Source organism: Hippoglossus hippoglossus, chromosome 16 (genome assembly GCF_009819705.1).
Source record: "Hippoglossus hippoglossus isolate fHipHip1 chromosome 16, fHipHip1.pri, whole genome shotgun sequence".
In the NCBI taxonomy this organism is placed as follows: Eukaryota; Metazoa; Chordata; class Actinopteri; order Pleuronectiformes; family Pleuronectidae; genus Hippoglossus; species Hippoglossus hippoglossus.
The window spans coordinates 12,471,134-12,484,382 of NC_047166.1; the positions used below are offsets into that span (position 1 = coordinate 12,471,134).

Sequence of the window (13,249 nt, forward strand, 5' to 3'; positions counted from 1 at the left end):
ATAGCACTGAGACCCAGACTGTGAATCCTCATCTTCCTTGGGTGGTGAACAGTGGTGCAGGGTCCTGTAATGAGGATTGCCGTGGTGGTGTCTCATGTCCAGTTTGTACACGAAGCCAAACCAAACATATTCCTGGCACTAAAGGCAACTCTTTTGATAGTTGTTGCCCTCTGCTACAAAAAGGTGCTGGGCCTTTTGCAGTTTGTCAATCATATATTGACCCTGAGCCATTTCTTACTAGTTATGTAAACAGCCTGTGTGTCAGTGAGGCGGCATCTTCTATGTGCAAGGTCTTGGCGGTCTATGCCAACATCTGCCAGAGGCTTGGGGCCACAGTCCGAAACTGGAGAACCATCGGAAAGTGCCGTGAGTCTAAAACATTTTCTTTATTTTTATAAAACACTTTGTTATTGTTAAAAAATTAAACAACTTGAGTGTTTCCTTCCACAGCCATGGCATGTCCTATGAACAGCCACTATGAGCTCTGTGGTTCTTCCTGCCCTGCCACCTGCGGTAACCCAGAGGCCCATCGTAATTGCACTCTGCCTTGTGTGGAGTCAAGCCAGTGCAACCGGGGATATTTACTAAGTGGTGGGGAGTGTGTCCCACACCGCAAGTGTGGCTGTCTTCACCAAGGTTCCTTCTATCTCCCCAAGGAGAACTTCTGGGTGGATGAGCAGTGTCAGGAGACGTGTGTCTGCCAGCCCAACTCCAAGAAGTTTACGTGTGCTCAGTCTCATTGCAGGAATGGGGAAGCGTGCAAGGTTCTGAATGGAGTGTTGGACTGTCACATGGACGAGCCTGGGGTGTGCATAGCCAAAGGAGACCCTCACTACACCACCTTTGATTGTCACAAGTTTGACGTCTATGGAAACTGCAGTTACCTGCTCACTTCTCACTGTCCCAGTTGGGGAGACTTTAAAGACTTCCATATGGAGGTGCAGAACCAGATGATGGATGCTACCAATGTTTCCTTTCGACGTGTTAAAATGGTCGTCTTGGTTATTCCATTGAGGTGTCAAATGACTAGAGTAACCGAGTTATGGTATGTTTATTTGTTTGCAGCAGAACTTCTAGACAAACTCCTTTTTTAAATTTATTTTTCTCTACTTGCAGTGTAAACCCTCCTCCCCTCATTTCAGGTTAACGGTCTGCTGCTTCGTCTACATCTGTGTTGAGCCGAGGCAAAGTAAAGCTCTTCATGACTGGACTCTCAAAGCGCATACAGACAGATTTTGGTGTTGTTGTGCCCTACAGCCCCGACGTCCTGACTGTTCAAATGCCAAGAATCTACTCTGGCACCCTCTGTGGCCTGTGTGGGAACTTTAATGCTAATCCAGAAGACGATCTGATGATGATTCTGATATCTCTCAGGCCATTGCACACTGGCAAACCAGCAGTGAATGTGTGACTGTGCCTAATAACACCACAGTTTGCAATTCACACAATATGGCTCTTTATCAGGGAGAGGATTTCTGTGGAAGGTTACTGGATTCAGAGGGAGAGTTTCAGACCTGCCATAAAACCGTAGATCCACAAGATTTCTATGATGACTGTGTTCATGATCTCTGTTATGGTAACCAGACGACGCTGTGCCAAATTCTGTGCAGTTATGTGGCTTTGTGTCAAGAAACGGGCGCTGTAGTGGATGAATGGAGGGCCTCCGACTTTTGTAGTAAGTAACATTTTGAAAGCCAATGTTTTCCTAATATTAAATGTGTACTAAGTTGGAAAAATACAATTATTCTTTTCTTTCTCCTCAGATCTCACCTGTCCACCTAACAGTGAATATCAACTGTGCTCCAGTCACATCTCTGACTGTGTAGAAAACCCAAGTCCTCTAGCAGAGACATGCAAAGAGGGCTGTTTCTGCAGACCTGGGTTTTTCCATAGTGGTGGCAAATGTGTACCCGACTCTGAGTGTGGCTGCATTTACAATGGAATCTACCATGAAATTCATGAGAACTTCCTCCCTGATGAGCGCTATCAGCTGCACTGTGTCTGTGTGGGCCACAACAAGGTGCAGTGCGCCAACAGCACGTGTCCAAATGGAACAAAATGTGGCATCCAAGAGGGTTACAGGGCATGTCACGCATCACAGCCTGTTAAATGCACAGTCATGGGTGGAAGACACTTCAGGAACTACGATGGACAAAACTTTGACTTTAATATGGGAAACTGCAGTTATGTTCTCTCCCAGGTTTGTGATGAGGAAGGATCTGAACCAGTTGTTGCTCTTCAGAAAGGAGAGCTGCACCTGAGGGTCCATGGAGTAAACCTATCATTGGAGATGGAGCATTTAGGCAAAGTAAAAGTAAGGAATTGCACATTTACAAACACATTCTTCTTTCTGTGACTTGTTTGTGACTATAACATTTAAATTTTCAGATCGACGGTGCTCTGCGGAGTCTTCCTGTCCAACTGGATCATGTAAAAATACTACATTCTGGCCTGCTGACTCGAGTTGTTGTCGACACTGGGGTTGTTGTTGTGATGGAAATTCATCTTGAGATTTGAAATAATGAAATTCTCAGACTGGAGTTGCCTTTGAGTCTTTTTAATAGTAAACTCTGCTGAGGTTACACAACAAGCACGGGTGCTCAAAATGGAACTGGCCACAAGTTCACAAAAGCCAGAACTCATACAAAGAGGCGTTACATAAAACATAATCTGAAAAAAAGACCTGAAAGACATGAGATCATCATCTGTGTCTGTCCGTCCGCTGTAGCAGTTCGAAGAAAACATCACCAAATAAGGGCATGCACCCTGTTTATCAAGATCACAGCAGTGAGACACCGCCAAATAAGGGTTCCATCCTGTCAGGTAGACAGTATCACAGCAGTGAGACACCTGGTCAGGGGGATTTCCACTACCTTAGACACTGGTCAGTGCAATTTTCCACTACATTGTCAATTATGGAGGGCCTCACCTGATACAAGTAGTATTTCCTGCCTCTCATAGAAACATTTGTGGCTTGTGTGGAAACTTCAGTGCTGTTGCTACAGAAGAGAAACTGAGTCCGAATGGCAGCCATGCACTAAATATTTCCCTGTTTGCTTCTTCCCGGTCACTTTCCCCTCATGGAACTAACTGCTCTGAAGAATGTGACTTCTCTTCAGCATGCAACTGTACCAGGGCAGCTGAATTTGCATCTGATAACATCTGTGGCACGCTGCTTTCTCCTGCAGGCTCATTTGGTGGATGCCACTCTGCTGTGGACCCAGAGCCCTTCTCTCAAAACTGTGTGAATGACTTGTGTATTTCTAATGGGAATGAAGAATTGTTTTGCAGGAGTCTGAGCGAATACACTTTTGCGTGCCAAGGGGCAGGAGCTGAAGTCAAACCATGGAGGAGTGAGAAGTGCTGTGAGTATCATTAATCTTGACTCTACACATGTTGTTTCATTAGTGTGGTGATGTGCCAGTAAATCACAGGTCTGCACACATGCTTTTGTTGTACTAGTAGAACTTTGGCAAGCCCCATACCATGAAGTTGGAAGATTGATGTAAGACTAGATGAACTCTGCACAGTATCTAAACTTTTTTCTTTCCTCCTACAGCACTCTCATGCCCTGAAAACTCTCACTACAGTATATGTGTCAGTGCATGCCCTGAGTCCTGTGGTATTTCATCTGATATCCACTGTCCGTGGCCCTGTTATGAGGGATGTCAGTGTGAGTCTGGATACATGCAGAATGGAAATGACTGCATCAAACCTGAGCAATGTGGCTGTTTCTATCATGGGCACGACTATGAGGTAAGTAGCTATACATTACTTGGCTTATACTAACTTGTATGTACATTTTCCCTTTTATCATGATAATGAATGTATGATTTCCCTCTTAATGCAGTGACACTAAATACTTGGGGTGAGATCTGACCTGAATATTGCTGCTTTGTTTGACTTCAGATAAATCGGTTGCTGCCCCGAGGGCGTGCTGACACATTTACATGTGACCCTCACTGCACATTCAGTTACAAACATGTGATATAATTTTGGTTAATCCATGCACCGTTAATGTGACTCATTAATGTCTCGGCCAAATGTATGCCTCGCCTAAATGCGTGACACATGACTAATCACAGGCCTTTGTGTTATACTGGGTGCTTGTTGTTTTGCTTGGTGTTTAGAGAATAGCTGGATAAGACGCACCAGCTGTGAGTCACTGTTTTCTCCAGATTGGGGAGATATTATGGTCTGAGGGATGCTCCGAGAAGTGTAACTGCTCTGCCAATTCGACCGTGCGCTGTGAGCCAGCCTCTTGCCCCGAGGGAGAGAGCTGCACCCTTAACAATACCTGGGGTTGTGCAAGGAAAGGTAGGCCCAGCTGGTTCTGCCGGGTTGGGTGACATTTCCTCACAGGCTAACTGTTTTCATTCAGCGGCACCATGCAACACACTAGCCTCATATTATACAATTTTAAGAGACTTTGATTTACTGTAAAGGCGTTTTTTTTTTTTGCACCTCATACACACCACAAATTAGTTATTTCTTGCACTGTCCTGTCATCTTGAACCTGTCTGCCTGGAGGCCCTTAGAATGATTGCACCTCTTGTCAGTCACAAATGATGATGCAGCAACTTTTTTTTCCAACTTCATTTATTTACAGCAGCAGTTTTATATGTGCTTATTGTCTGCAGACATTTCCAGCTCATTTGTCCTAAACTGACAGTAATATACTTATTTCACTTTTATTTGTTTCAGATAATGATTATAAAATCTGTGAGAATGGACAGACTTGTGCTAACCAGAGCCAACCTCAGCAAACCCAGTGTTGGGTGCATGAAGGCACCCACTTCTACGCTTTTGATGATTTGAATTCCAAGGAAACTGTACCTACACCCTAGTCCATACGCTGAATGACACCAGTCAGAATAACTCAGTTTGGGTTTGGATGCAGAAAGACAAGACGCACAACGGGTCCTCTCTTGAAGCTATTCATGCCAAAGTGGGTCAAGACAATATTACTATCTACAGAGGGGAAAAAGGCTATGTTTGGGTAAGTTTGAATTTGGAGTCTGTCAGTTTATCATTTCTTCAATATATTATTTAACTATAGAAACGTGCAATAGTTGTATGTAGGTTTTTGGTAAAGTAGATGCACTGAAGTTGGAAAGTTTTCCACAAATGTGAAGGTAGAATTCAATCTGAAGTAATAGAATACAACATGTTTGTGCTCTTAACAGATAAATGGTGAGGAAAAAGCGACTTCCTGTGACTCTACAGTTTGGACGGACAAGGATCAATCATACTGGCATTTTTGTTGTCGTGGATACCAATCGGGTAATCCAAATTAAGTATGACTGGTCTCATACTGCCACCATCCTCCTTTCTAGTGCAGCTGAGGTATGGGGCATGTGTGGGAATAACAATGGCATCAAAGAGGATGACCTCAGGACCCCACAGGGTGAGGTAGTTGATGCTACCGCCTTTGGCTGGAGTTGGAGAGTTCCTGATCAGGACACTCGGTGTGAAGCAGATTGCGGAGCTGCATGCCCACGCTGCTCTGCTGACCAGCTTCGTCTGGAAAATGTTACCAGTCAATGGATCTCTCTGCACGAGTACATTTGGTCACCACAGAGTCCTTTCCACATGTGCTTGGAAGTTGTAAACTACACTAACATCTCCATAGGAGTTGGCATATTTGACCTGTGCTCCACACTCAGAAGACCCTCTGCCTGAGCTTGGAGGCCTTCGCTGCTTCCTGCCGCAACGCTCAGATCCAGATCGCAGAGTGGAGGAACAGCACCTTCTGTCGTAAGCACATTTTTTTTTACTGTGAAGCTAAGTTATGAAATTTAAACTATTTTAAAATACAAGTCAACACATAAATAATTTGTTTCAGGTGTCTTGTATGTTTTTATTTTTACATGCAGATATTCTTTCACATGACTAAATACCACTGTTTTAATTATACCTAATCTCACCTATTATATTTAAAGCCTCAGCAGGTGCTTGTGTTAAAATATATGCAGTTTCTTCACCATGTTTTTTTTTGTTGTTATTCTTGTCTCCTATCAGCTTTGTCCTGCCCACCGAACAGCCATTATGAGTCCTGTGGCACAGCCTGCCCCGCCACCTGTGAGAACCCATCCGCCTCAAACCCCTGCACCCTGGCCTGCGTGCAGACCTGCCAGTGCAACTCCGGGTTTGTCCAGGAAGGTGATGCCTGTGTCCCCTTGTCCCAGTGTGGCTGCACTCCCAACGGCACCACTTACCACAGCAACCAGACCTTCTGGGCTGATAAGGGGTGCACTGAACAGTGTGTCTGTGACCCCCACACCCCCCAGATGCGGTGCCATTCAGATTCATGTGGCCCTGATGAATACTGCGGTCTTCAAGATGGAGTCAGAACCTGTGTCCCCCTCTCGCAGAAGACTTGCGTGTACACCGGACATCGTGTGATCACCTTTGACCACCATGACTATGATTTGCACGGCACCTGTCAGTACCAGTTGCTGGGCATATGTGGACGGAAACGAGGACTGGATGCCATTGAAGTTCATGTGCAGACAGATGGACACCTAGAGTCAGAACGTCATGTGTTGGTAAATGTGAGCGGTGTGCTGGTGAAGCTGAACAGCAAAAACACTGAGAACATTGAGGTGAGTGCTGTAATCATTGTGTTGCTGTTTATTTCTTACCTATTTTCTAAAATGTCATGTCACCAAAAGCAGGTTTGACATTGTAATAGGTCTCAAATAATCTAACAATTAAAGCAAAGTTGGCAAGAGTTTTTTTTGAAAGTGTGTTACACTTTGCTGACTTTCAAATGTAATGTTGGCCCCCCCTACAGGTTGATGGTGTCAAGAGGAACATCCCATGTCATCTTAACTCTACTGTGCTGGTTTTCTCTCTGGGGCTTCACACTAACATCTACACAGACACGGGCTTTGAATTTAGTCTCAGTATAGAGGGAATAGTCAGCATTAGCCTCTCCCATAAATATGTGAATGCAACTTGTGGACTGTGTGGAAACTTCAACTCCGATCCAGCCGACGACCTCGCAGCAAATGGGACGCAGGAGCATTTTGGTAAAGCTTGGATAAGTGGGCAGAATCCATGGTGTGTGTGTGTGGAGGGCTGTCTAGGAGGAAGTTGTCCGAATTGTTCATCTGAGCGTTTGGCCCGCTTCTCTGAACCGGACGCCTGCGGGAAAATTCTGCAGGTTAATGGACCATTCAGACACTGTCATGCCAAAGTGGACCCCTCCAGCTTTTACAAGCGCTGCGTCAGTGACTTGTGTCTTCATGGAGGTCTCCAGCCTGCACTGTGTCACTCCCTGGCAGAGTATACAGCTCTCTGTCTTTCCCACAAGGCTACAGTTTACACCTGGAGCAGCCCTGGATTCTGCTGTGAGTATTAATTTACTCCCAGCTCTGTTGTGCCAGTGAATTGAATTAATATCCTCCACAGTTGTAACTGTGTGCTCTTTGAAGTTCAGCATCATCACACACCAAATGAAATATGGAGAGTTTGCAGAAGGCCTGTGCAAGCACACATTTCATCATGCTCAGATTGTTGATATTGATCATCCAACATGAGGAAACTGAATAGTGATTATTTGCTTCCAGATCCGATTTGTTCCCTTGTGTATTTATTGCAAGTTAAAAGTCTTGTTATAATTTTAGAATCAGTGTGCTGTGACTCATTGGTAGGGAGGCCTCAACCTTTTAAGATACTATCAGACCACTAGATGGTACTAATACATCACTGGTCAACCGTTACCTTTACAGCATGTCCCTGTCTTTCTGCCCTTAGTAACCAGTTTCTCTCTGTATCTCCACAGTCCTGTCCTGTCCCTCCGGTACCAGTTACAACACAAGCTCTGCCTCTGTTCACCTCTGCCTCGGCTGGAAGAATAACACGGTAGAGATGCCTCCCAACACTGGGGAGAAATGTCTCTGTGATGCAGGGTTAGTTCACAGTGGCAGCCTGTGTGTCTACCCAGAAAACTGTGGCTGCCTTCACAATGGAGAGTACCTCAGGGCAGGACAAGAGGTGTCTACATGCAGACAAAGCTGTTTATGTCATGCTGGGGGAAACATGACTTGTCATAATGTCTCCTGTGGAGAGGATGAAGAGTGTAAGCTTATTAGGGGAGTTCAAGGTTGCCACCCCAAACCCAAAGTGGCGCACTGCTCTGTTGACTGCTCCAAATACACCACGTTTGATGGACAGGCATTTGAATTTCAGGGTTCATGTAACTACACTCTGGTGCAGATATGCTCTCTAAAGAACCTGGATGTGGAGCCTGTTGTTATCACTGCACATGGCAACCACCTTGAAGGCAGGCAGATCAATCTGCAAGTCAATACAATGTATTTTGAGGCCTCAACAGTTTTTCCTGGAAAGATTCAGGTAATTTGTGGAATCATTTCAATTTGACTTACTGTTTATCATCAATTATCTTTTTCAGCTTATTGTTTGATGTTTAAAACTATTTCTGCCAGGTAAACGGAGTGTATGAGAATCTGCCATTCATCCAGAACAATGTCACTGTACGTCAGAGGAATGGTTGGATCATCATCAAGACCCCACAGTCAGTCAAGCTTATTTCAGACCTACGAGGCCACATTCAGGTCAAGATCCCTGCCATTTACCACCAGTCTACCTGTGGTCTTTGTGGAAACTACAATGATAATCCCTTAGATGACCTGCAGCTGCCCAATGGCACTGTGATCTCAGATCCTGACATTTTTGGGCCATCTTGGAAGTTGTCTAATGAATCCTCCTGCAGCGACACATGTAACAGCAGCTGTCAACTCTGCCAGACCCCTATGCCAGAGTATAGCTCTGACCTGTACTGTGGCCTCCTCACCCACCCAAGGGGACCATTCTCCTCTTGTCACCATTTAGTGGATCCACAGAATTACTACTCACTCTGCATGAAGATACTTTGTCTTGCGAAGGGGCAGCACAGGGCCCTGTGTGAGACACTGTGGGTTTATGATGCAGCATGTAAGGAAGCAGGATGGATGACTGACCTCTGGACAAACACTACAGGCTGTGGTAAGTCTCATCAGCTTGGTTCTTTCGTTTTAATTGAATGAATACCATAAATACTGAACACTTAATTTCACTCATTTTATTTTTCAGCTTATCAATGTCCTCAGTTCAGCCACTACAGCCAATGTGCCAATGTTTGCTCCTCATTGTGCCCTGAGATTAGCGTGGCAGTGCAGTGCCCCAGAGACTGTGAGGAAGGTTGCATGTGTGACACTCATCACTTTTTTGATGTGTACCAGCTGAGCAGTGTGGCTGTGTCCAGAACGGAACAAGGTTTAAGGTCAGAATTCAACTTTGTTTTGCTGCCTCATCCTGTCTTACACCGTTATATGGATTAATACATTCTTTTACAGTGTTAGGGAATCTTATTTAAATATATTTTACCTTCTTTGATTCACTTGTTCAAATTTTGTTCCTTTTTTCAGGCCTCTGAGAGCAAACTTCTCCAAAACTGCACTGTTAACTGCACCTGCGGGCCTCCTCTCGTCTGTGAGAAATACTCCTGTCCTCCACTGCACAGTTGTACAGTTCTCGATGGAATCATGGGATGCCACAAGAATGGTATTTAAACTGAAGAACCATTTTTAAATCCTTATCTGCCTGCTCGTGTATTATTACTGTGTGTAGTTAAAATTTGATATTTATCTTTGATACAGCGCAGATCCCAGATCCCTGTGAGGGGAAAATGTGATGAAACAGAGAAATGCTCCCTGAGCGAGGGCGTGCCTGTGTGTAAGAGCCATCAGGGTCTGTGTTGGTCCTGGGGAGGGCAGCACTACCACACCTTCGATGGGCTCAGCTATGACTTCGAGGGCACCTGCACCTATGTGTTCACAGCCAGCAAAAGGTCAGCAGGTGTTCTGACGCCCTTCAGTGTTTCAAAGAAGAATAAGTGCACAGGCAGTGGAGTCGCATCCTCCACACAGGTGGTGACTGTAAAAGCTTACTGGTTCATCATTAAGCTCAGTGGTGAAAAGGGCAAGATCCTGAGCGGGAGGAACTCAATAGCTTTGAGTTCATGTATAAAAGTGAATTCCCATAATCTTTTTATTTTTGGCTTGTAGTGTGCATTGATCACATAGTTGGATATTTCTTTGCTTCACCTTGTGCATATGTTTTTCTTTTATGATAATATAGATTTTACATATAAGTAAATATCTGTTTTATAATGAAACTTAGAATTGCGGTACCGATTGTAGAACTAAAACTCATTAGTATTCCCTTTATTTTCAGGTTAATGGTCTGGTGCCTTACATTCCTGTTAATCTGCTGCAGGGTAAAATCCAGGTCTCTTACACTGAAGGCAAAACTCTCCTGAAAACTGACTTGCTGGTTTGCACGTAGTCTTTGGGGGTAACTTCAAACTTGTTGTTACACTGCATCCACGCTACAAGGGCAAAGGGTGTGGCCTCTGTGGAAATTGTAATGGTGCTATTCAGGATGAGTATCCTGCAGCCACACCTGGTTCCCTTCCCATTAAGACAAGTGTGGCGCTTGCTCAGGCGTGCAAGCTCTTTGATGGTGACCTTAACTGTTGCACTGGTTGTGAGCAGAAACTCGATGAAATTACTTTACCAGCAGAAACTATGTCTGACGTCTCCAGTCACAGACTGTGTGCAGAGATCATAGATCAGAAGGGTCCATTGGCCCGCTGTCATAGTCATGTCAATCCCAATTCCTTCTATGAAAGTTGTGTAGTCGACTACATGGGTGACAGACTGTCAGAAGATGTTGACCAGGCCATAAATGCATATACCTTAGTGTGCGAGGAATCCAGAGATGGATACTACGATGGCATCACAGCTGGTAAGCAGTCTCTTTGAAGAGTGCACGATAATGCAGTTAAAATTTGGGATACTGTTCAGCTAAAATATTTTAATAACCTTCAAATAAATCATTTCAGATGTGCACTGTCCTCCAAACAGCCACTACAGGACCTGTGGCTCAGCCTGTCCTCCATCCTGTGAATTGAATGCCACTGTCTGTCATGAGGCCTGTGTTCAGGGCTGCTTCTGTGACCCTGGCTTCCTCAGGAGTCCACAGGGCTGTGTGCGTTCACACCAGTGTGGCTGCACAGACTCTAGAGGCAAATACTACAGCCTCAACGCAACTTTCTGGATTCCAGACAACTGCGGTCAACTCTGTATTTGTGGACCAGCTACTGGAGAGGTCCACTGCCGCCCGGCCCAGTGCCCAGGAGGAATGGTCTGCAAGCAGCTTCATTACAGGAGGGTGTGTCAACCGGAAAACCCCCAGAACTGTACCATTGTTACCGGGCTGCATTTTACACCCTTTGATGGACATAAATTTGACTTCAGAGACAGTTGTGAATACTTATTAGTTCAAACTAGCTCCAATCCGACTGGACTAACACCATTCAGTATCACGATCTCTGATGCAAGTTGTCACGAAAGGCTTTTTCATAGTCAAACTTTAACCCTCTCAATCTATGGTTTGGAAGTTGTGGTAAGAAAAGACGACCCAGCAAAGGTTTTGGTGAGTATACTGCAAGGTTGTATTAACCGTCTTTAAAATTAACAACTGCACTTTATCCTCATGTGTCCTATTTTTCATTTTTAGATGGACAGACTGTATAAACCCTTGCCGTACTCTCACCAGACGGGCCATGTAAATGCCCACCTAACACCTACATCGCTCATCATTCACACTGATGTGGGATTACAGCTGATTATCTATAACAGCGGCACGCTAATGATTATCCTCCCCAGCAGTTATGGCTCCTCCGTCTCTGGGCTTTGTGGGAATGCAAACAGTGACCCTCAGGACGAGCAAATGATGTCCACTGAAGAGCTTGCCCACAGCTGGAGGTCTCCTGGAGCAGAGACCTGTAGGTCCAACTGTTCGTCTGCCCTGAAGCATTGTCCTGTTGAGGCACAGAAGCTTTTTGAAGGCAGTGTTTTTTGTGGCGTGTTGTTGAATAAGCTCGGGCCGTTTGCAGAATGTGCCACAGTGTTAAACCCCCAGCCTTACTTCCACAGCTGTGTGGTGGATTCCTGCTCTTTTGCTGGACACTATTCAGCACTCTGCAATTCCATTGCATCTTATGCTGCTGCTTGCCAAGCAGCTCAGGTGCCCATCAGACACTGGAGGAGTGACACTTTCTGTGGTGAGTACAAGTTACTTTTTTATTGGTTATCACAGCAAACACTTCAAAGCTGATTTAATTTGAATGTTTCTCTGTCTTGGTTCAGAGCACTACCACTGAGAAAAGTACACAAGGGCTCACTTATTCTTTATTGATTATTCAGGCTTTTATGAACAGTCTATGCACGACAGCAAACATTGAACTTGGTGCGAAGGGAAATGCAAAAAAAAGAAAATCAATAACATCTTAACAATAAAAATGGGAATGACAGAAGAAACCTGGAAAGCACCACACACATAAAAGTTTAATTGTATAGCTAATTATGACCCTTTTTTTTTTAAAACATGAAGTTAATTTATTATTTGCCTCTAATTTGACCTTCCATCAGTGTTTTTATTATAGGTGGAAGGTGAACAACACATTTCACGCTTTAGCCACATAGATTCAGTTTTCAGTCTCTGCACTGTCATACAATTATACATTTATACCATTAGAGTCAGTGGGATTGACAGTTATACAGCATGGGTGGGTGTATGGAGAAAATGTCTGTAGGATCGAAGTACAATGATTGTGTTTGGTAAAAATAAAAATCGTTTTTTCTATCTGCTTTGTCTTCCCTTCCCTGGTATTTATGAAGATGATAATAATACATGTTTTATGTCCTATGATACTGACCAAGGTTACTTTTTGATGTGCACCTGCAATCCTTGTGGAGAACAAATAATAGTAAAATAATGAGACACGCTATCTTAAAACTGCCATTTGACTATTAAGTAATGCGTTTTGTTTAACCTTCTTTCCCTCTAGGTATGTCCTGCCCTAACAATAGCCACTATGAGCTGTGTGGACCTCGGTGTCCCGTTGTATGTGCTGAGCTGTCCTCTCCAGCAAACTGCAGTGGCGGTTGTGAGGAGGGTTGCCAGTGTGACCCTGGCTATGTCCTGAGCGATGGCCAATGTGTGCTGCTTTCTGACTGTGGCTGCATGCGTGACGGACATTATTACCCTGCTGGACACTTCTACTCTGAGAAAAGCCACCAAACGTGCAGCTGTAACAGGAGACGTGGCCTGCAGTTCCATGGAAAGCTGCTTGGCAAAGGATGGCTTTGTTTTGCAGCACGGTGTTTGCAAAGTT

At 44.6% G+C, this 13,249-nt stretch overlaps 1 protein-coding gene across 1 annotated transcript; it reads left to right on the forward strand.

Annotated features, from left to right (window-relative positions):
- The first annotated feature begins 2,909 nt into the window (after positions 1 to 2,909).
- On the forward strand, positions 2,910 to 12,959 carry LOC117776935 (IgGFc-binding protein-like). Its single transcript, XM_034611349.1, has 11 exons — positions 2,910 to 3,365; positions 3,560 to 3,756; positions 4,179 to 4,317; positions 4,935 to 4,999; positions 5,187 to 5,193; positions 7,790 to 8,361; positions 8,454 to 9,012; positions 9,100 to 9,289; positions 9,435 to 9,570; positions 9,666 to 9,856; positions 12,923 to 12,959. The coding sequence occupies exons 2-11, from the start codon at positions 3,688 to 3,690 to the stop codon at positions 12,936 to 12,938; spliced, it is 1,944 nt and encodes a 647-aa protein (XP_034467240.1). The 5' UTR covers positions 2,910 to 3,365; positions 3,560 to 3,687; the 3' UTR covers positions 12,939 to 12,959.
- Positions 12,960 to 13,249: the final 290 nt, after the last annotated feature.